The following is a 22,752-nucleotide window of genomic DNA, read 5'->3' as shown; positions in this document are numbered from 1 at the left end:
ACCTTAGCTAGACCCCATTGGCTGAGTGCCAGATAGCTCCAGCCCCCCTAGACCCAGACCTAGATAAAAAACCTTCCCGCCATTGTTCGGTCTCTTTTCCTGCATACCACCAGAGAATAAACACCTGGAAAACGAGCCTCTCTCTCCTGGTTTCTGTGGCACTGCTCCTCTGAAGTCCCCAAGGCTGAGCTAGCAGAACAGTTTGGGGGGGGGCTGAAAGAGGGCTCTGCCGCAGTTTACTGTCACATCTGAGATTTAGCAACTTACCTGCAAAAATTCAAGGGTAGGTCATAACTAAAAAAAACAAAATCAGAAGATTTTGCTCATGAGGTCTTTTCACATTTTATTTGAAAACTGTGACCTGTAAACTAATTAGCAAACCATTTACATGGTAGTACTGAAATTTTCTGGTCCTTAACACCACAACAAAATAAACAGATGCAAAGCTGAGGTTTCTCACTGGAGTAATTTTTGGTTTTGGGGTAGTGAGCACAGTGAGAGTCCTTGACAGAGGTGGCATTACTGGTGGTTCTCTTCTCTTTGCATATGAAGTTTCTGACTTCACTGAACAAAAGTAAATATAGCTGAGACAGGGAAGGCCTCATACATTAACAGGATAAGCAGGGCCAGGCCATGAACTTTGTAAAATTACTCTTATCCCAGAATAAGGGTTTTATTAAGTGCTTTCAGCTTCAGTGTCTCCAGATGTTTTCGAATTTTCTCTCCCATCTCACTGTTCTGGAGTTGAAAATGTCCATCTGGACCATTGTGTGGGTCTCTGCAAGAAATTTAAAGCATCATTTGTATTTATAATAATCAGGGAAACTACTTAAGAGTGTCTTCAAAATCCAAATTGCACTCGCGATTTCTTTTCTCATAATGAACACAGGGTATTCCATCACTGATGCAGAACTGAATAGGTAGTGAAACTGTGGAAAGAACACTTAACTCTTGGCTTGGCCAGTTAGGAAAGTTAACCATCTGACAGGTAAACACAAACTGACTGAGTATTACATTTTATCCATGTAGGAACACATGCTGTGATTGCCAGAACAGGGGCAGCCACATAAAAACCTGATTTGCCTTCAGGACAAAAATGCTGAAACTGCTGTAGAGGAGCAATATCTTATGTGTCACCTAGTGAAACACCCCCCCGCACTCCATAACAACAAAGAACCTTTCAGTGACAACATAAAGGATTGGGACTTCATTGTTTGCTAAGAAATTTTTGCTTCCCTCTTTACAAACCCAAAATAATAGGGAAGATTTCAACAAGTAAATATCAATACCCAGAATTGTCTAATATTGATTTTTTTTTTCTGAAAACATCTAAGATTTAAGAAAGAAAGAAGGTTATAAAATGACTCAGCCAGGAAAAGCATCATCCAGCACTGTTTCACTGTGGAGGAAAAAGGTCACTCTTTAGTTACTGAAGCTGTCCCAAATCCCCATGTTCTGACAAACAGCGTTATAAAATGTAAAAACCAGCACTGAGTGCAATACGTTTTTACAGCAAATTCTTTTCAATCAGCGCTGTAGTAATCACTAGACAGCAATCAGTGTTTTGTCAGAGACCTCACAATACGGAGCACTGTTTTAAAGTTTAATGGCTGACAGCTGAATGGGATTTCAGAGCCAATCAAATTATTCCCCTCTAAAAGTAAAGCAGACATTCAAATCTCTTGATAGCTCTGAAAGTTTGAGGTTATCTTGAACATCCTGGTATCTAAGCCACATCATGACCAGTTTAATGAGGGGACTGTTGGACAGAAATGAATTCACTTGCTGCAAGGTCAGAACTCAGCACTTTCACCTGTGTTGCTCTGCAGTCACTTGTCACCCACACTGCCTGCTGTGATGTGTGTTGGGGGAGTGAAAAAGAAAATACGAAGAAAAAAGAAAAGACAGAGGAAAAAGCACCATGCCAGGGGGAAATTCTAAGGGCCCTTTTCTCTGCCAGCATTAATAAATATCTAACCAAAAGGGTCAATGAAAAGCAAAAGTCACTGGTCCAAGAATGTTGAACATCTCTAAGAAAGCAAGCAAACTGCCTCAAGTGTTAGATCATACTGATATAACCACAACAAGAGATCCAGGCCAATGCATCACATTCACAGCTGCTTTCTGAAGTAAAGAGACTGAATTTGCAGTGCAAATTTGCTCAAAGTACTAGATCTGCATCCCACTTGGAGCCCCTAGAGCATCTCAGTATGACTTTCTATGCAATTCTGAAAGGGATGCTTGACTTTAGATTCCATTCCTCTCTTCTTAATTTCAAAATATACCTACCTTTCTATTTTTGGTGATTCTTCTTCATCTTCTTTTGAGAGTGCCCCCCCAATCTGTGGAAATTCAGCTTTCACCATCTCTGGAGTAAGAATCATGTTGAACTCAGCTTCATCTGTATCACTAAAATTAGTAAGATTATGAACAATTTGCCTTGGTCCTTTTGAAAGCATTTTTTAGCAAACAAGAACAAAAGTATGTTTTATGGAAAAGAGACTTTGTGCTTTTGCCTTTGAGGATCTCTTGGGAAAGCTTTTTACACATCCATACAAGCGGTTTAGACATAGTAAATAACAGCATATACAGAACAGAGGAGAAACTTACTGGTCAATTATGTTCTCTTTGTCTCTCTCAGGTAAGTCGTTCAGCACTGGTGGTACATCTCTTGGAAGCATATCTGAACTGTAAGGATCCCTGTGATGGAAATGGTATTAGTTTAATACATTATTGCTAATGGTATTTTCATATTTTGAAGCTTCACAGCAGTTGCAGTTGCAATGAAGATGATATACTTTTAAATATTTGTGGAAAATCTGGCTACACCAAAAATGCTGTGATATAAGGGAATGTGAGCCTGAGAGATGCTGGCTACCACTGGGTGCAAGTGTCCATAAGTTAAAAGGTTTTACAGACAGACAGAGTTTGTACCTCCTGGGGTCTTCTAGGACTGAGTCAACAACCTTTCAGGAGAGATGTTATTGAAAGCTCAGACTGGAATTCTCCTTCCTGGGCTAGGCATTTCTTTTAATGATATTGCTCTTAATCCACTCTTCTAGGAGCTCAGTAGGAGTTTTTTTCTGTTGGTTTTGGATTTCTGAGCAGCAATTAATTCCACTTGTAGGCCCACTTTCATTTGTGGGACTAGTGACTGATCAATATAGTTACAGGCAGCAGAAACTAGTGGAGGACAGAGGATTTGTATTTTCAAATCCTTTCTTACCTAAGTACTGTATTTGTCAATGTGGGAATGTTAGAAAAAGTGGAATACTCCAGTGGTGAGAATTTTCTCCATTCCATTACTCCACAAATCACTTCCTGAAATGACAAGTGATACACAATCAGACCTCTAATACATAATGCTATAGGGAGAGAGGCCTGCAGGACAGAGCATCTTGGCTGACAACTGAATCTGGGGAGCTGAATATTTCAAAGATCCTTCCATCACTGTAAGGACATGAAAATGCAACATTAAACACATGGAAAGAGCAAAGAAACATGAAGGCATAAATAAGAGACATGGATAAAGCCTAAGTAGAATTAGTTATTCTGACTATTTAGGTGCATGCATAATTTATATTTGAAAATATTTTCTATCTAGAATGACTCCACCTTCCATTTTGATTCCTTAGAGCAAGTTCTCAAGAAGAACATACCCAAGACAGGTACTCATACAATAAACCCAAAAGGCCATACCTTGTGATCCAGAAATTTCTTTTGTGTGACTGGAATACTGGATCCTTTGGGACATCCCTTGGTAACAGTATATTTTGGATGAGGACAAAGATGGTATTCAATATTTGATTCACAATAGGCCAAAGGAAGTAAAAATGGAACTAAACCTGGAATGGGGTTCTAAAAATAATGAAGAGACTATTTTAATAAATTGTTCTGAGTACCATAACAAATCTAATTAATGAAAATTCAGTTCTTACAACTAATGTAGTCTCCCCAGATTCACAGCTTTGTCTTACTGTGACTGCTCTGGTTGGTATGATCCTTCACTTTCTGTATCTTCCCCTCATCCTACAATGTTGTCTGATTTATTCATGCTCCCTACTGTCTAAAATACAGCAATTTAGCTGTTGTCTCCAAGTCTGGAAGTAAAAACTATTGCCCAATTACTCTGAAATCCATTGCTGATTCTCTGAATAGTTCAGAATCCAAGAAGGGAAAATGGACTTGCTATGGTGGAAGCCACAGCACACATGACTTCACATTTTGCCATCCATTTCCCTGCATTAGCATCTGCTTCTGGATAAAGCCCAGTGCTGGGTAGTGTGGGATCAAGCTGTGCCTGGCTCTCACACTGCTATGACAGAGGGATGAAAGAGATGCACAGAGGATCTCATCAGCACATCCACTGGAGTCCTGGCTGCATGTGAGGAGGACGAGTCTACATCATAGATGTTATGCCAAGGTCACCAGACCAGCACAGTGGGCAGGGCTGGAAGCCAGAGCCACCCACAGCAGGCACAGTGCCATGCTGGGTGGGAGATCTGCCAGTGCCCATGCACAGCCCTGCACTGAGCCCTACAGCTGTCTCTGACTGCTCAGAGGCACCTCAGGACCGCTAGGCCGTGCTGCACTGTGGGAAATACCTCCTGCAGCTGGTGCCACCTAGCACAGTCTACATGACAACAGTAAGAGAAAACCCTCCCATGCAAGTGGCAGTGATTTTTTTGAATCTCTGTGCCTAACAACTTGGAAATGTGGTTTGGGATGCTGTGAGGCATCCCAAACCATTAGAAACTGTAAGGCAGCAGGATGCAATGTGACCAGAGTTTGACTTCACTTTTCTGTCTACCCAAGGATTAGGTAGATCTGTAGCCACTCAGCTGAACAGTAGGAAAAGACTGCACCTATCCGACCTACCTGGGCAAGAATGTGAGGTTACAGATGGACTGAGATGCTAAGATCATGGCCTTTCCTCTAACATCCAAATGGGGAAACAAATGGAGAAGAAGGGAGGGGTGCCATGGTGTTCTCAGAAATCCCGCGATCATTGACCATTTGTGGAGTGTCAGACTGGAAGAGTCTCCAGTTCTCTGCTTTCACTGCAATTTTTCTTATCATCCCTCCCCTAAACTGATCAAAACCCCCTCTAAACTGAAATGGTTGACTGGAAGAGTCTCCAGTTCTCTGCTTTCACTGCAATTTTTCTTATCATCCCTCCCCTAAACTGATCAAAACCCACTCTAAACTGAAATGGTACCCCTCTCAGTGGGATGAACTCTGTGACTCCTGTTTATCAGAGCCTGCACCATGAAGGATTACTCTCCCTCTGGATAGTTTTAAAACCAATCTGAGTAAGAAAACTGCCCACAAACTCCACATCTGGCTTCTGGTGAAACAAGCACACTTCTGCTCCTTAGGTTCTTTATGGAAGCCAACTCCTACTTACAAAAATGCGAAGTGGGTTGCTCTCTGTTGGGTGGACTAACTCTTGGGGAGGAACCAGGTTTAATAGGCTGATACCCCCTTCTGCTGCTTCTTTGCCAAAATCTTTCCTCTGAGAGACCTGCCCCTCAGGAGAAGGAACTACTTGAATCAATTCATCCTTGAAAAACACAGACATCAAAGATTTTCAGAGTGTAGTAAATCTTTCAGTATAAAATGTTGAGGCAAAATCAATCAAATAATGGTGGAAACGTAGGGTTGGGTGTGACTTTGTTACCTGGGCTCCCTGCCTCAGTGGTCGGGAAAGTTTTACAGGTTTGTAACTTGTAGCTGCGTAGTGCGTACAAAATGGCTGATACTTCATAATGTTGCAATGCTGAGGAACCTAAGTGCAAAGAAAAAAGATGTGCTGCAGGAAATGACAACAATCACATTCAGTTAACTCATAGATGGAGTGGAACATTTGGCTTTATCATGGACACATCACATCACAGTAAAAGACACTTGGAGCACTCTCCCAGGACATGGTACATAACCAAAACTTTGAGAACCCATACTTCACCAGGACTTTGATCTTTGAGATACAATAATTTCAGCTGAGATGATTAATCTCTGTGAAGAGAGGGGAATATTGCTGGCTGTAAGCTGGTTACTTATGGAAACTGGTGATCTTTGGTTTTAATAAAAGCATGCTAATCATAAAGCCTTATTAAGGGAACATTTTTACTGGGCTGTGCAGAGACCAATGAATCATTTAACTGCACAGGTAAGAGAAACATGAGGGAGCTGTACTGACTCACCTTCAAGTCGTAAAAAGGAAGAATGTGTTCAACTTTCACGTCTACAGATTCAATAGGAACTAGGCCAAGAGCATCAGGTGCCTGAAACAGAACAGTATTTAAAACCAGTAATATTGTAGGCATTTTGTTTTGTATTGGCAGCAATCTATGAGCACAGCTAATTGAAAATATATGGAAATAATTATGCAAATATTAATTTTATACAGTTTGATATTGCTATTGTTCTTTTTTGGATCCCAGTATTTCAGTTATTTTTTTCTTTGCTTCTGAAGAATGGATGTTAACTAACTCTGAGCATCAATGTATTGCTCACAATTTTAGGCTACAATTAAGAGAATGAAAGATATTTTTTGCTGTTTTCAGCAGAATGCTTAGTAAATCTGAAGTCTTGAATTAATTTGCTAGAACCCCGGAACACCAGTCACACTGTGAAATTTTAATAAAAGGACTATTAGCCCTGGGGCCAATGTCTTCAACAAAATTCTAAAATTTGACTAACATTTGAGTTACTGTACCTACCAAATAACTATGTAGTTCATGGGAACTGTAAAAGGGGAATTCAAAAGGCAATATACGATCTTCAGATATTCTGGAAGAAAACTCTTTATGTTCTTCACTCTTCTCTGCTCTGCTGAAACTCCTGCTTTCTGTCATGAGTAGAAACCAAATATTAAGATTTTGTAATATATCTTAATACACTGCTTCAGAAATAGAATCAAGCCACAAAATGTATTTAACATTTTCCTAAACCAGGATGTCTAGTAATATTAATATAAAAAGTAAGTTAATACTTCCTAAATACTTTAAATGTCACATCTATAAGATATGAGCACAATATCTTGAATAGCAGACAGATTTCATTTCCCCTTTCCTAAAAAGACATCACAGCTCACTCCTTCCATCATGGTTCACAGCAAAGCTGAGACAAGTCAGAGGCCTCTCTTACACTAAATGTCATTACACCTTCTATTTGCAGCATTCCTGCATCTCCTGCATCCTGGGAATTAAAAGTGCCTATCTGCAGAAGGAGGAAAAGGCCTAATATGGAACACTGTGTCTCAGGAGCTGTCAAATAGTGTGTGTCTACAAGGGAGTGGGAAATAAGAGACTCAAATTCTTCTCTGTCTCCTATTTACCCAAATGTGACTCCCATCCAAAGTCAGTTTTCTTCTATGATGTTAAATAACAAGTGACTTTTCCAGACTGGCATTTTCATTTCAGCATTAAAAAAAAACAAAAACAAAAACAAAACAAAAAAAAACCCAACCAAACAAAAAAAAACCAAACCAATTGATTAAAAACACTTCTATGAGAAAACAATGAGGTCAAAAACTCAACCCAGTACTGGCTACTTGGCAATGTGTCTCATGGTTCCTACTGTCTCATTTCACTGAGTTCAGACATCTTGCCTTCATCACATTCAGTTGTCTTTCCCCCTTCCATCCCTCCTGCAGTAAGCTCCTCTCATCCTGTGACTCTCACCTCTTGGGCTCTACCTGACCTCTTCATCTCCCTGTCTCTCACACAGTCCCATTTGTCCTTTCATTGCTCCTCAGGCCTACACACAGAACCACAGAATGGTTTGGGTTAGAAGGGACCTTTAAAGACCACCCAGTCCAACCCTCCTGCCAGGGGCAGGGACATCCATCAGGTTGCCCAAAGCCCCACCCAACCTGGCCTTGAACAGTTCCAGTGATGGAATATCCACAGCTTCTGCCCTGTTATTAAGTAGATAAACTGCAAGGTTCCTAAGAATAGTTAATTTCATTTCTTAAACATGGTAAATAAAGTGTATGGAAAATAGAAGTATCTTGGTTACAGCCATTTCCACCTTTTAGCAGGGCCTGCTGCCATAGGACAAGAAGTAATGGTTTTGGACTAAAATAAGGCAGTTTCAGACTAGATGTAAGGAAGAAATTTTTTGCAACAAGGATGGTAAAACACAAGATGTTGCCCAAATAGGTGGTGGATGTCCCATCCCTGAAAACATTTAAGGTCAGGCTGGACAGGGTTCTGAGCAACCTGTTCTCATTGAAGATGTTCCTGCTTATTGCAGGGAGGTTGGACTGGATGGCCTTTAAAGGCCATCCTATCCAAATCACTCTATGCCTCTACCTTGTCACACTTTATTTCTTACTGGAAGACTCCTTTTTAAGGACTCTGTCTTTATGTTTATATGTAATGCACCTGACACACTGCAGCACAACCTGAATTATCATAGCCCATGGCCAAAATATCAGCTTGTTCTTGTAATCCTTACCAGACACGGACCCTTCCTCCAGACCTCTGGCCTCCCTGGGCAGTCCATGGAACAGAAGCAATAAACGATTTAGACGAATCTGAACCAAAATCTGAGAGAATGATTTTTAAATTTAAGTCAAACACCCTAAGATTTACAGCCATAGAAATACTGTATATGTTACACTTGTTTTTATTCTCCAGAGCTCAATCAGACATCTCTATTTGAGAATTTTTAATATAGTTTCCTGTTCAGAGAAAATGGGAAGGAAAGATGTAGAATGGATCTCAGCTCTATAATGACATTACACAATAAATACAGTTAAAATTTTTAATTTATTCTTACAGGTTAATCAGACTTTTCTTTTTTGCTAGGTCCTAATCCTTCAGCTGTGTTTACTGGCATATACAGTCAGTTAACCAGGGCCATATGAATATTTGTAGCTCTGAGAATGAGGAGAGTAAAAAGCAACCTGCACTGTGTTTTTGCCCATACCCTACAGGGTAAAAATGAAGAATCCCAGGTTTTAATACCAGATGGGACCATTTGGTCACCTCTTTATTTGTACAATACAGAAAAGAGCATTTAATTTCAAGACCTCAGAATTATGAATAGATTGAAGAATATCCAAACAGGACACTAGAAGAGCAGGACATTTCTATCTTACTTGCTACATTAAGATTTACTGAGAAAAGAGTAGTGGTGATGCAAGATAATACTGAAACCAAATGAAATAAATTATTTTACTGATTAGTCTTTAGTTTCTGGGTCTATACCTCCCTTATTTGAATTTCTACCTGTTGTTTCCATGTTCCCATCATGCACCATTGCAAAGATCCTCCATCATCAGTAACTTCAGAGGAGCTGGAAGGTGCTGTTCTCTCCCTCTACTTTCCTTCTCCAGATTGTCTCCTTACAGAGTAAGTGCTCTAAGCCCTGAACATCTTGGTGGCTCTACACAGAACTCACTCCAGCTTATTAAAGTCTTTCTTGTACTAGGGGCCCAAAACTGGCTGCAGTATTCTATATGCATTTTCAAATCTTTTTTGTACAGAAGTTATATTTTACTTTAAAAAATCTGAATTTATCTGCATTTGTTTAGTATCAATTGCAATATCAAAGATGAATTGAATACAAAACTTACTCCAGACCCTTATTTACTGGTGAGGTAAGGGCATATTTATCAAACTACCAAATCCCTATCTAGCTGTGATCAGTCCTTACATGCTGGTTGCATGTTCATTTGTGCTGTTTCCCTGGTGTCATGCTCTCACACTGCATTCTGGTTGTTCACTTTACCTTGTATGCTGCTTGTTGGAATTTCCTGAACATCCTCTTTCTGCTGTCCCAAGGGTCATTATGGAGCAAGTCGAATGTGGGATGGACACTTGGTTGCTGCACGGTGTATTTTTAAAAAAGGAAACATAAAAGAAAAAGGACAATCCTTTTTTACAACTAGATAAGGTAGAAATTTTCTCCGTCACAAGCCATTCTTTGGCCTGAATCCATATGTTATTTCTAAATACTGAAATTGGTCCAGTGAAAATATTTGAAGCATTGGCATTTAACCAGAAGCCTTCACTGCAGGGCTTAATGGGAGGTCATCACCAAGTATTTGCAGATGTAGCATGGGGAATGCAGAGATAATGTGGTATGGTCTGTATCCACACAAATGACCAACACAGACTAGGACTTCAGTGCACCCCATGGGCATTTGGACAGCAGAGAGAAAGGACAGGGGTCTATCAAATGCATACTTTATCTGGCACAGACATGAAGTTGAAATAACTGTAAGGATTCAAATCAGGCACACAGAAAAACCAGTATTCTTTCTCCAAAAATGCCACATGTCCAAAGAAGAAAGACACCAAAGAGAAGGGCAAAAAAATCTAAGTACCAGAAAGGTTCCTGACAATCTGACCTGCAGGTAAAGGCTGGAAATCTTGTGATATTCTTAACCTTACAATGAGGCATGAGAAAGCTTTTCCTGAAAGATCTTTCAGAAACAAGCAATATAAATCTCAGGTTAGATCTGCAGATTTCCACTTGACTCTCATACTAGATCAGAACCTTAGAAGATGAGCTGTGCATGTAGCATGGTGCTTGCCCTACCTAAAAGTAAAATGGCAAATAAGGCACTGACACAGAAATAGGAATATCAGGAGGAAAAGTATTCCGTGTCAAACATCTGTGGCTATTTGTTAGCTTGGGAGGTGATAATTTAGCATGCATATAGCAGGCTATAAAAACATATGAACAAACCTGGTCAACATGCCGGGTAACACGTCTGAAGGAAACTTCTACTTCACTCCTCTGAAACTCCTGTTCTATGATAGGATCTCCTCTTTGGAGCTAATTTAAAGAAAAATCACATTAGCACAAAGCACCCAGTGAATTATTTCCTCCATTACAATTAGGGAAACTCACAATGTAACACTCTGACGGTGTTTAACAAAACACAGACTTCATTCCCTATTAGGGGGTGATTATTGCAACCCTTAAGGAAGTCAAACAAAGTAAAAATATGTCTTTTCAGGTCTGAGTTTCAATCAAATCTCTGTCCTAATGAAACATGGTTTGCTTTACACAGCCAAATCAGCAGGTTAGAATATAGGTGCTTCTAAACAAAGTTAACCTTCATTTAATTCAGTGATACATCAATCTCATAATTTAGATCTTTTTTCACCCATTTCCTTCTTCTTAGTATTAAATTTAATGTTTTATATTGCCTAATTCAGTGTATAAATCAAACCTTTACCCTATGTATAAATACTTTCACTCCCACTAACAGCTGGAAGTCAGTGGGATACCAGAAGCTGTTTGAATACCCAGGAGGCAGGATAAGAGGGACAGGCTCCACCTGTCCCTGAGGGCTGTGCCACACTGGGAAAAATATTTCCTGCCGCCAAGTATTACTTATTGCTGTTGTCACCTCTGTGGAAGAGGACCCACAGTCTGCAGTGACTGGAAGAAACCAAGGAGAGAGAGGGTGAAAATGCAGAAGTGCAACCTGATGAATTATCTCCCCATGGCTCTGTGTGGGAGTACTGACTGGATCTAGCTCTTTGAACATGAGCCATTCAGGATAGCAGCTCTTCAGAGGTATAATACAAACAGAATGTTGGATGTGGCCTTGGTGCTGACAGGATTATGCTGGAATGTGGCACTCTGATGAAACTGGGTAGCTGGGTGCAAATGTACTCACTTAGGCAATACTGTTACGTTTCTGATGACACCTTACCCTTCTCTCTGTCTACCTTCAAGATAAGAACACCCCTGAAACAGTGATGCACAGGCACAACAAAGATGTGACTGCAGTAACAAGCACAACTAGCACAGGTTTGCACTGATTAATAAAGAAAAACTGAGCATGTAGAGAGCTTGATACAATTCACAGTGCACTGCATAATCTGAAAGTATAAGTTTGATTTTAAATTTACAGAAAAAACATCAAAGGCTAACCTTGTATTGCTCTTCTTCCCTTTGTCGGCTTTCAATAATCTCTTTTTTAAACTCCACAGAGACTGGATCACTTCCCTTATGAACTTGCCTGCATTTACAGTGGAGACAAGAAAAATGCTTTACTTAATGCACAGTTTGCTTTATTCAAAGGCTAACAGACTTACTCCCCGCTTCCTGAGGTGCATAGGTGTCCCTGACACTCAGTGTATAAGATGATCTGTGGATTTCAAATTAAACCATCGTGTGCTTAAAGATCCAACTGTGTTCTGCTTTGCACCAGTTGATGTACAATAGAATAATGAAATCATTAAGGTTGGAAAAATCCTCTAAAATCTTAGAGTCCAGCCATTAACCTAACACTGCCTAACAATTCACTAAACTATGTCCACAACTATCAGTACTACATCTACATGTTTTTTGAACACTTCCAAGTGTAATTCTGCTCTTATTCCACTATTCATTTTAGCCTCAATTTATTGACAACCATGACAAAATCTTCCTTTGCCCTCGAGGGCACAAGATCAGCTGCCTGAGAAAAATGTTAGGTGAACCATGTTTTCAGCAGGTTTCTTTTTGAACGGAACAATAAGGTAATCAAAGTCCTCATTGGGTACTACTATGGATTACTATTGAGTCTGCTCTTAGCAGGAGAGAAAAAAATTAAATAAAACAGCAGTAATTTAGGCTTAAACCAAACATACCGGGACGCAAAATGGCAGCATTCTGCACTACTGGACATTGTATACATCATTCATAGAGGCCTTGGTTAAGCAAGTCCCTGTGGCAAGCTCCAGTCTTGTTAACATGGTTAATTAACATGGTTAACTAACACTTACCACTTTAGATGATTTGCTTCCTCTTCCTGAACATTTTGTTTGACTTTTAGTTGAAATAGAGCATCCTTCATCTGTCTTGATTTTTTTCCTTCTTTGCCTTGGGAGAGGGCTGCAGGAACATCAGAAAGCCATATCACACCTCAGTCTATATTGGATTTCGAATTGGGAAAAACATCCATTAAGATAACTGTACCCATTAATCCATAAAGCTAAGGTGAGAGTTCTCACAGAAACAGCAGTCACGTCACCTCAGCAATTCTGAAGCCAAGCTCCTCATCAGGGCTACAAATAACGCTAAGACCAAGTTTATGCTGCTTAATTGCTTTACCTTTTTTTATGTCCTTTAACTTCAATTTGCCTGGTTCCTGAATCAAAACAGTAGCTACAGCATACGGATTTGACAAGTCTGTGGGGAATCTGAGGTTCTGGTATTCAATTTCCTATGAGATATAAATTAATAGGAAGAAACAGAAACATGGAAGATTTCCAGCCCAGAAATGTAATTATTATCTTTTCACACCTTTAGTTTTTGAATAGGCTTCGACTGTAGTTGGCTGAACCGGTCTCTTCTCCACAACACGGGTTTTCCAGACACAGCCTTTTTCTCTGGATGACTTTGTTGTTCATCAAAATATTCTTTTCTACATGTCAGAAGGACACATATTCCTTTCATAAGCACTCTCTAAATGGCATAGAAGTCTAACTTTTTCACAAAATTTAAGTACAGTCCAAAAGGCTCAAAACCCCCTGCATCTTGCAAGGCCTCAACAATAAGAATAATGAGTGGGAATGATAGAAGCTGAGGATGCTCACATTTCTTTCAGGATATATAACTTCTCATTATATTTATTTTGTTTGTTTTATTTCATGTAGATTAAGGCTATTCTAATAAAACACTGTAAAAAAGCAGGTACATGTATCAACAGTAGAATTAATTCAGTGCATTTTAAGTCTCCAAAGAAACCAATACTTAAAAAAATCATACCAAAATGGTATGAAATCCTGTTACATTGTTATCTTTTAGAATTGGGCAAAAACACTCAAAGACCAGTCAGCCACACATACATCAGAGCCAGATGTGGTATTGATGTTCCTGTGAATACACACACATGGGGTTTTGAGTGAAACTCTGAAATCTGTAACTGCATTGCCATTTGTGCTGTTCCATACTCAAGTGGGGAATACTTCACAGTTACTTTGACTTTTCCATTGGCTGGAATGATTCCTGTGATTAGAGGAGAAAAACAATAAGAGTCCATATAACATGAGCCCACTTAAGTGTACTAGAACTCATTCTTGGCTACTTTTTTTAAAACAACTTAATTCTTTGAGTGGATGGCAGTAGGCATGGAAAATCTTTCCGGTCTCAAAGCATCTTTCAAAAACTATGTCTTGCTGCCAGATAATAGAAGATATTTTGCAAGAGCAGAGAGATTTGAGAGTAGGGCTATAATATTTCATACTGCTGTGAAAATGACTGCCTGTTTATATGTAGAAATTCTGCACTTGCATCTGTTAGTCTTAAGTCTTTGGCACTTTCTGCTTTCATGGGCAAAGCATTTATAAACATATTCCTCTGTGCTTTTCCAAGCTAGGGTACTCATCTAGATTTGATGCATTACCTGTCTCTGCTTGACCTTATTTCCTTACTACCTATTCCATTATTTGCTCAAATACTTTAATCACCATTCTTATCCCTAAACATTCAGGGCCTTTCCCAACCTAAGTGATTCTATGATACTATGATTACTCTGAGCACAATGGCTTTGAGTAGGAGCTGAAACATTTTAGTGCTCCTTAGATGGCCTTCAGCCATAGTTTCAGACTACCAAGATTTCTGACTTAAGTTTTACTGGGGTGACCCTATTTCAGGGATATTCTTCTGGGAAAATAAAGGCTGCACCGACCATTTGGAACATCCTGTATTTTGTCAAAGCTGGGCATTGCCTAAAGAAACTTACCGCCAAGATGGCTATTTGCCATGAGGCTGAAAATGACTGGCAGCATTTACCTGCAAAAGCTTTGCCTGAGGCAAAGGATTTTTCTGTACAGCACTGAATACACCATCACAAGTAACTACACTTAATAAATACAGATTTAACATTTAGAATTTTAAAGAAGTCAGTCTACCAAATGTCGGCTGGACAGTGAAGGCTCTGTGAGGCTGAATAATATCAATGTGGAATTCAAAATCTATGGGACAGCTGCACTGCAATGGGATAACATACTCCTTACTGAAAAGAGATAAAGGAAAAATTATGTTAATTCAATGTACAGTTGTTCATCAATTACAAGCTGGGAAACTGTATTATACACACCACACACTAAATTACCTGCAATCAGAAAGGTGGGTTACTTATTAATGTGAAAATCATGATTTCTCACTGTTCCAAAATAGCAAAATATTTCAGATCTTTCATCCCCCCAGGAAATAAGAGCTATATCTTGATTTGAATGCTGGACATTACTTTCTCCTACCCATACAGAATTTGATTATACAAAAATTAAAAATTACTTTTTGTAAGTTATTTATGCCCATGCTCAAATTCTTACAGACTGTAATATCTAGCAAGTACAAACAATGCAAATTGGAGCAACAATGACTACAGAGCCAGAAATCAGCCTTTTCCCATGGCCCTCCTTGTGAAAGACGATGAGAAAAGAAAGTCTTGAAAACTCCAACACATCAGAATGACTAAACTTTAACCACTGCAGAAATAATGGTGCTGGGGCCTAATTTTCAGAATAGCCCTTTATGTCTCATGCAGGTTGTGTGAGGAGTATCAGCACACATCTTTTCAACCTGTCTTGCCTTTGCATGTAAGTGTTTTCACAGACCAAACTGAGACACAAAAGCATTGGTGCACCACCATTCATCACCCTGCAAATCAAGATCCATTTACGCAGGCTTATTTCTGGTTTTTGTCAATTCTCTGACCGAAATCTACCCTGCTGATTAGCAAAGAATGCATGTTACACACAGTGCTCCTCTGGAAAGCACATTTTAAAATGCCCAAAAAAATAAGCCATAATAGCCAAGTTCTTTTTTCTCTGCTTCACTATGGCATGTTCACAAAGAAGATGCAATGGCAGACCGGGCAGGCAATTGGTTTTAGGGGATAGTGCAGCTTGAACAGCAACCACAGTGCCTTAAAAACAAGCCAAATATGCCACCTGTTGCCTGATGGACCTTCTATACCTAAGGAGAATGGTGGGTGGTAGAATATCAATTTCATCCTACATTCATGGAAGTAAAAAGCAGTATTTCCATTGAGTTCACCGGCTATGAATTGAGCCCAAATTCTTTCGGGTTCTGTAAAGTACCAGCTATATCAGAAAGCATTGCATTCATTTTTAGAAACTTTTTAATAGTTTACTGCTGAAAAATACTGGTAAAAATTAAGGTTTGAAACCACAAGTTTTGTCTTCAGGAATTCTTCCAAATTTCCTCAGGAGTATCTTTGAGCATCCCTGCTCAAAGAAAAAAAATTCTCGTTATTTAAAATTACATTTTGTTCTCTTTCTAATATCTTCTCTGTATTCTGAGATATGAAAATTTTGTATACTCCAGCACTAAAATGGAGCAAATAACAGAATCACATCATGCCTAGAAGCCCCAGAATATCAGGAGTTATGTTCAGTCCTGTGAAAAACTTGCAATGTTATGATTCACTGAAGTTTAACAGACTAAAGGGCATTAGAAAAACAAACAAAAGACACAAATGTTATTCTGCAATGCTGGGCTCATTTTTACTACAGAATTTTGCATGTTTCTTGTATGTCCCTTCCTTATTCATATTTCTGTGCTTCAGTAAAATTCATGAGTTACTTTCAACTCATAGGCTAAGACAAAACCATCTGCTATGACCTTCACTTCCTAGAATTCACTCAAATCTTTACACTAACACAAATCACCATAAGTACAACTAATATAGCAAATATACTGCACAACTAGGCCCTAATAAACAGAATCTGCCTTCTCCTCTTCCCCTTCCCAGTTCCTATTAACGACTATTACTGATTAGTTCATGAGAACAGTCAGTGCTGCATCCATGCAATAGACAAAGTAAGATGAAGTCTGGCTCATTAAATACTTTTAAACACAAGAAGCAAAAGTAACCAGCCCCATCTTCATATATGTTTAGCTTGCACAGCATTTACTTCACAGTGAATGTGCACCTGAAACAGTTCATATACTGAATTATTTTGCAGTCCAGATGGTAGCTGAGCTTCTTAAGGCTTTCAAGACATTATGTTGTATGAATAGAGGAAAATGGGATTTTTCAGGGTTTGGACATGTCTTGCAAAATGTAGACAAATGTCTGTCCTTAACTCACCTCTGACCAATTGATACATCAGACAGATTTATAAATGATGGAAATTCTACAACATTCATAGCAGGGTAAGCATGCATGGGAACAACTAAGGTATCATCTCCCTGCAAACAAACAAACAAACAAACAAAGTGCAAATATTTATATCTTACAATTAGTAAATCATAGAATTGTATCATGTTAATGGTTGGAAGGAACCTTAAGGATCATCCAGTCCCAACCCCCCCTGCCATTGGCAGGGACACCTCGCACCAGACTGGGCTGACCAAGGCCTTACCCAAGCTGGCCTTGAACTCTGCCAGGCTTGGGGCATCCACAACTCTCCTGGACAACTGTTCCAGTGTGTCACCACCCTCACAGTAAATAATTTCTCCCTAATATCTAACCTAAATTTCCTGTCTTTCAATTTGTACCCATTACTCCTTGTTCTGTCACTACAGTTCCTGATGAAGAGTCCCTCTCCAGCTTCCTTGCAGTCCCTTTCAGATACTGGAAGGCTGCTATGAGGTCTCCATGCAACCTTCTCTTCCCCAGGTTGAACAGCCCCAACTTTCTCAGCTTGTTATGGAAATAAAAAGTTTCTCTAGTAGTTGGCCACTAAGTGGGCATAAAACATCTTCAAGATTATCACTGTGTTGTACCTCAGAACATTAATATTCTACCTGCTTTCAGTATCCTTCTGTCTTTCCTGATTTTATGCAACTTTCTAGAGCTCTTCTGAGCTGCTCAGCTAAGTCATTACATCAATGTGGCACAAAGACTGATCTACTGGCAAAGAATAGCAGAATAAGTCATATAATCTTGCCTACTGCTCTGGGATGTTTACAGAGAAAAAATTTTAATGCTATAAGTTAAATACTCCAATCAAGACTCACTGGGAATAAATCTATAAATCTCTAGAAGATTAAGTATACCTTTATCATTATCATCATGCTCAAATACTTGTTTCATTCCATTACAACTCTAAGTATGTTTTGCAATGAATGCTCACCTCACAGTGAATTCGGATGCAGTCATAGTAATACCTCCATTCATCAGGGCAAAAATCAACAGTAACCACAAGGGACAAACCAGGGACAAGCCGGTGCTAGAAAATGACCCGAAACAAGATAGAAGCCATGTAAAAGCTTATGTGGCACAAAACCTGTGCTGCATGCAAAGAGCAGTATGGAGACTTTCTGACACTTACTGTTTTGTTGTATTTGATCTGAAAATATATCGTCTGGGGTGGTATTATGTGAAGGTTTACTGCGTTGGTAGAAATATTTATCAGCTTCTGTAGACCAAAAGAACACAAAAACCACAAAACACTTTACAATATAAGAGGTCAGTTAAGAATGCCAACTATACTTTTTGTAAAACCTTCCATAGCAAGAAGTAATAATTTTTACTTTAGCAGAAATAATTCTAAATATGCTCTGAATTTAAAATAAAATTATGCAAAATTTACATCTTGCTTTATTCTTTGGAAACAAGTCACAAATTTTAACCAAGGATAAGATGCTACTATTGAATCAAATCCTGATGATGTTTTGCTTATGTGCAAAAGAACTAATATTTTATTTGGAACAAACAATTTATTGATCACTTTTAGGGACGTCTGAAAAATCAGGAATTGCATAATACTTCATGGTTCTGTTTTGGTGTATAACCAACAAACTTTTGGATAGCTACAGCTCAGCCTGCAAAGCCTCCCACACTTGTTTACTTTCATTACATTCAGAGAACCTAGTCCAACATAACTAACCTCTGTCTCAACACACTTAAAACATGAGCAACAAAAGCACACAGGGAAAGCAGAGAGTAGAAAATACCCAAACCATTCACAAGGAAAGGCAATCAAGCCTATGCATAGAATTTCCTTTCTCAGAATAAATTGTTCTTGGCAAAAGACCAGAGGTGCTTTCAAAACTTTCCCATGAGTGAACACGTTTGCAGACACAGTGACAGTCCAAGGACATTTTGAAAGCGAGGGGTTAAAGTCCAAATCCTTCATTCATGATGTGCAAGTCACATACCACTAACACTAATGCAGACATGGGAAGGAAAGTGGTGCTCACAGCCTGGTACTCATCTCTTTTGTTACCACATGAGCACTGAATTTAAGTGCTGCTTTTTAGAGCACTCCACAGGCCAAAGGCCTCATGACCACAAGAAGTCAACTCAGATTCTGCTGTCCTTTTATGAATCCCAAGGGGATCCCTGCTCCAGAACTTACCAGCATCTGTTGGTGATGTTTTCCAACTTCATACCCTCCATAGTGTAGCACAGCAGGCTCAGCCTGTACAACTCTGCTCCTCTGATGTTCTGAATAAATCTCTATAGATCACAAAACAGGGGGAAAAAGAGGCCAGAAAAACACATGAGTAGTACTTGCATTGAAGCAGTCTAGTTATGCTATACTGATTTATTATCAAGGAAAAATTAAAAAGGTATTATTTCTCCTTTTAAGCAGGCATGAATTCATAAATGGGAAGTTATGACACCACCCACTACCCCAGCAGATCCATGATCCTGCCACCAGTTCATCTCTTGGCATCATGGTTTCAACAAGCCACCCAAAACTTTAGGGTCAGCCAGGATCAGCACAGTCACTATTTCTTTCCTGACTACCCCTCCCATGATTTTGGGCTCTCAGGAAGCTGCAATTTAAGCAACAGGATGGGAGTTGCAAAGAAAATAACCAAGCCAAGTGTGTCCTAGAATTACCACAAGGTTGGGAACAGTCAGAGAGCAGGAACTTACTTGATTCCAGCAGGTGATTGGGGACAGCATGTCTTTTTTTGGGCTCCTCCACGAGGCTACTCAGGACACTGGGTACTTTCTTCAAGGACCCCCGAGTGACCGTGATGTCTGGGGAGGCTGACTGAACCAGGTCCATGTTAGGACAGAAGCAGGCCCTCAATGGCACTAAAATTCCTCAGTGTCTGTGGTCAAATGAAAACAACATAATGATCAAAATATCTTTTTCCACATTGGTACTATCTGTTGTCTAAAACTGCCTAAAAACATTTAGGAGAGGGAGCTGCTTTTTTTCCCTGCTGAAGTAGATTACTCTGTGTGTGCTAAGTACAAGGAGAGAAGGATTCCAGAAAACCTTGCTACCACTGCAAGGCCTAGCACTTTGGGCATGTGTTCTAAGGCTTGCTGGGGACATTTGCCTTTCAGGTCTGTGTATAACATCTCTGTCTTCCTTCATGTCCCCCAGCAGAGAGGAAGAGAGCAGGTTCTGTTGATTCCACTATCTGAACTGATTTCTGCAGACATGTTCTTTCAATCTCTCTTGGGTGTTTGAGTTGTTAACTTGCAGATTAATTTTTAATTTTTAAATATTAATATGAGGGATAAGAAATCTGGCATTTGAATATTTTGTTTGGATAGCATCATCTGGGTCATTTGTTCAGAGAAGATAACTGTAAACACAGAAAGCCACAGGCATTACAGATCCTCTGTTAAGTATGCAGAGTTATCAGAATATAAACTTCTCTAATGACAAGTGCAAATTTTACATAATAAAGACACCAGGCATGATCCATCCACCAGAAATTATCTTAATAAATAGAGCACACAGAGTCCTTGGCTCTTGGATGAACTGAAGAACTGCATGGAGACAAAGACACAATACTTTTGGAACAAATACTGAATTCAAAAGCCATGCTGGGATTTTCAGCCCTCAAGCAGGCAGCACTCAACAGTTTCAAAACTGAATCATTACTCCACCTCTTCCATTACATTTTATGGTCTCATCTCTGGTATTTGTCTGATTTTCCAGTCTGCTTTAGATCTTTCGGGCACAACTTGAGAGGTGCTTCAAGCTCATAAAGTGCTGTTTTGATTTATGGTTTTGTACAGTATTAAATAATAAATAAGCAAGAAGCTTAAAATAATGTGCTACCAGGACCCTGGCCTTCATAATATTTTCCACTCAGAAACACCGAGCACAAATTTTCCACTCACAACAGAAAACCTGTAAGAGGAGCTGCAATATTGTGTACAACAGTAAATTTCCTCTGATGTAGCAAGACCAAACTCAGACAAAAAACACTACCAAAAAAAAAATTCTAAACATAAGGATAAGGCTTACATTTTTTCCATTTGTGTTCTTCAACTTTAATTTATACCACTGCCATGCTCTTTCTCCTGGTCAGCATTCCGCATCAGGAATGCAAGGTTGGAAAAGGTGTAGGCAGACATAAGTCTTCTCAAAGGATTCCTGGTGTAACCTTTTCAATACTTTACAGTGATGATGCCATCATGGCTCACCAACTTCAATAATATACTGCGTGTTGCTCAAAGGGCTAATACAGGACATGTCCTTACGGTCCTGGAATGTCGTAATACCTGATGTTCTTAAATTTTCCACGACAGCTGTGTCTTTCAAGACTTTGTGTGTGTGTGTGAAGCCACCAAGAGAGTTGTGAAACCCTGGGAGCCCGTGGCAAAACTCACCCCAAATGCCCTCAGACCAGGTTACCACCCTTCTCCTTGTCAGCGCCCGGGCTTTCTAATCCCTTCTCGTGTCTCGGAGCTGCTCGCACACCTCACCACAGCGAAGGACGCGGTGCAAAGCCATTACAGCTGCAAGAGGCTGGAAAAGGCATCGCTGTGCACGCAACCCGTACCTGCCGCTGCCACAGCCCCCAGCCTTCCCGGAGCCCCGGCACAGCCCGGCTCCTCCTGTCAGCCCCCGCGGAGCCCCGGCACAGCCCTGCGGCCCCTGTCAGCCCTCCCGGAGCCCCGGCACAGCCCTGTGGCCCCTGTCAGCCCTCCCGGAGCCCCTGCACAGCCCGGCTCCCGCTGTCAGCCCTCCCCGAGCCCCTGCACAGCCCGGCTCCCCCTGTCAGCCCTCCCGGAGCCCCGGCAGAGCCCTGCGGCCCCTGTCAGCCCTCCCCGAGCCCCTGCACAGCCCGGCTCCCCCTGTCAGCCCTCCCCGAGCCCCTGCACAGCCCGGCTCCCCCTGTCAGCCCTCCCCGAGCCCCTGCACAGCCCGGCTCCCCCTGCCAGCCCTCCCCGAGCCCCGGCAGAGCCCGGCTCCCCCTGCCAGCCCTCCCCGAGCCCCGGCACAGCCCGGCTCCCCCTGCCAGCCCTCCCCGAGCCCCTGCACAGCCCGGCTCCCCCTGTCAGCCCTCCCCGAGCCCCTGCACAGCCCGGCTCCCCCTGTCAGCCCTCCCCGAGCCCCGGCACAGCCCGGCTCCCCCTGCCAGCCCTCCCCGAGCCCCTTGGCCCGGCCCGGCCCTGCCCTCACGGCGGCCCCGCGGCGGTCGCTCGGCAACGGGGCAGCCGCGCTGGGCCGCACCGCTCGCGGCTGGGCTGGGCGGGATGCCCACAGCGGCACTCCAGCTCCTCTGACGGCGAAAGTACAAAAACAAAAAAAGAGAGTAAAAAAGCAACTTTTTTTTTTTCTTTTTTTTTCTTTTCTTTCCTCCCCAGTAAGCATCGTTTTCAGGATTCACAGTGCGGCCGCAGACAGAGCACAGGCACTTCTTTCCCTTTAAAATCTCTCATCTATCAACGCATAAATTGTTCTTACTTGGTTTAAAACAGATTTTGAAAGGTTCATTACAATATTGTTTTAAAAAATCCCTCGTTTTCTCTTTCCTTCCCTTCTCCTTTCCCTTCCCCACTTTTATGACTTGCTTTCAGCATTAAAGAGCCATCCCTTGGAAAGTACTCCTGGA

General features: G+C 40.8%; 1 protein-coding gene across 4 annotated transcripts; it reads right to left on the bottom strand.

Annotated features, from left to right (window-relative positions):
- Positions 1-317: 317 nt before the first annotated feature.
- Positions 318-21,679, bottom strand: CFAP221 (cilia and flagella associated protein 221). 4 transcript variants are annotated; one of them, XM_068195309.1, is made up of 24 exons: positions 21,524-21,679; positions 19,820-20,001; positions 19,293-19,393; positions 18,264-18,350; positions 18,066-18,161; positions 17,078-17,178; positions 14,871-14,974; positions 13,848-13,965; positions 13,261-13,381; positions 13,069-13,180; positions 12,741-12,849; positions 11,905-11,992; positions 10,705-10,794; positions 9,742-9,837; positions 8,464-8,554; positions 6,723-6,850; positions 6,204-6,284; positions 5,681-5,788; positions 5,408-5,563; positions 3,700-3,858; positions 3,227-3,321; positions 2,611-2,700; positions 2,290-2,409; positions 318-778 (listed from the first exon to the last, which is right to left on the bottom strand). In XM_068195309.1, exons 2-24 carry the CDS (start codon positions 19,953-19,955, stop codon positions 655-657), a joined length of 2,511 nt encoding a protein of 836 aa, XP_068051410.1. In that variant the 5' UTR covers positions 19,956-20,001; positions 21,524-21,679; the 3' UTR covers positions 318-654. The 4 variants fall into 4 exon arrangements, with proteins under 4 accessions (XP_068051410.1, XP_068051408.1, XP_068051409.1 ...); XM_068195307.1 differs by having other exon boundaries at positions 13,806-13,965; positions 21,524-21,678; XM_068195308.1 differs by lacking the exon at positions 21,524-21,679 and adding an exon at positions 21,159-21,366 and having other exon boundaries at positions 13,806-13,965.
- Positions 21,680-22,752: the final 1,073 nt, after the last annotated feature.

Source organism: Anomalospiza imberbis, chromosome 7, assembly GCF_031753505.1.
Source record: "Anomalospiza imberbis isolate Cuckoo-Finch-1a 21T00152 chromosome 7, ASM3175350v1, whole genome shotgun sequence".
In the NCBI taxonomy this organism is placed as follows: domain Eukaryota; kingdom Metazoa; phylum Chordata; class Aves; order Passeriformes; family Viduidae; genus Anomalospiza; species Anomalospiza imberbis.
Note: the sequence above shows the minus strand (reverse complement) of the source record. Positions and strands in the feature narration are given on the sequence as shown.

Coding starts and splice junctions, on each gene's coding strand:
- CFAP221 (XM_068195307.1), bottom strand. CDS start 19,955: ATGGACCTGGTTCAGTCAGCCTCCCCAGACATCACGGTCACTCGGGGG. Junction 8,555..9,741: donor TCCAACAAGCAGCATACAAG/GTAAAGTGAACA, acceptor TCATTCTCTCAG/ATTTTGGTTCAGATTCGTCT. Junction 2,410..2,610: donor AAAGAGAACATAATTGACCA/GTAAGTTTCTCC, acceptor TACTAATTTTAG/TGATACAGATGAAGCTGAGT.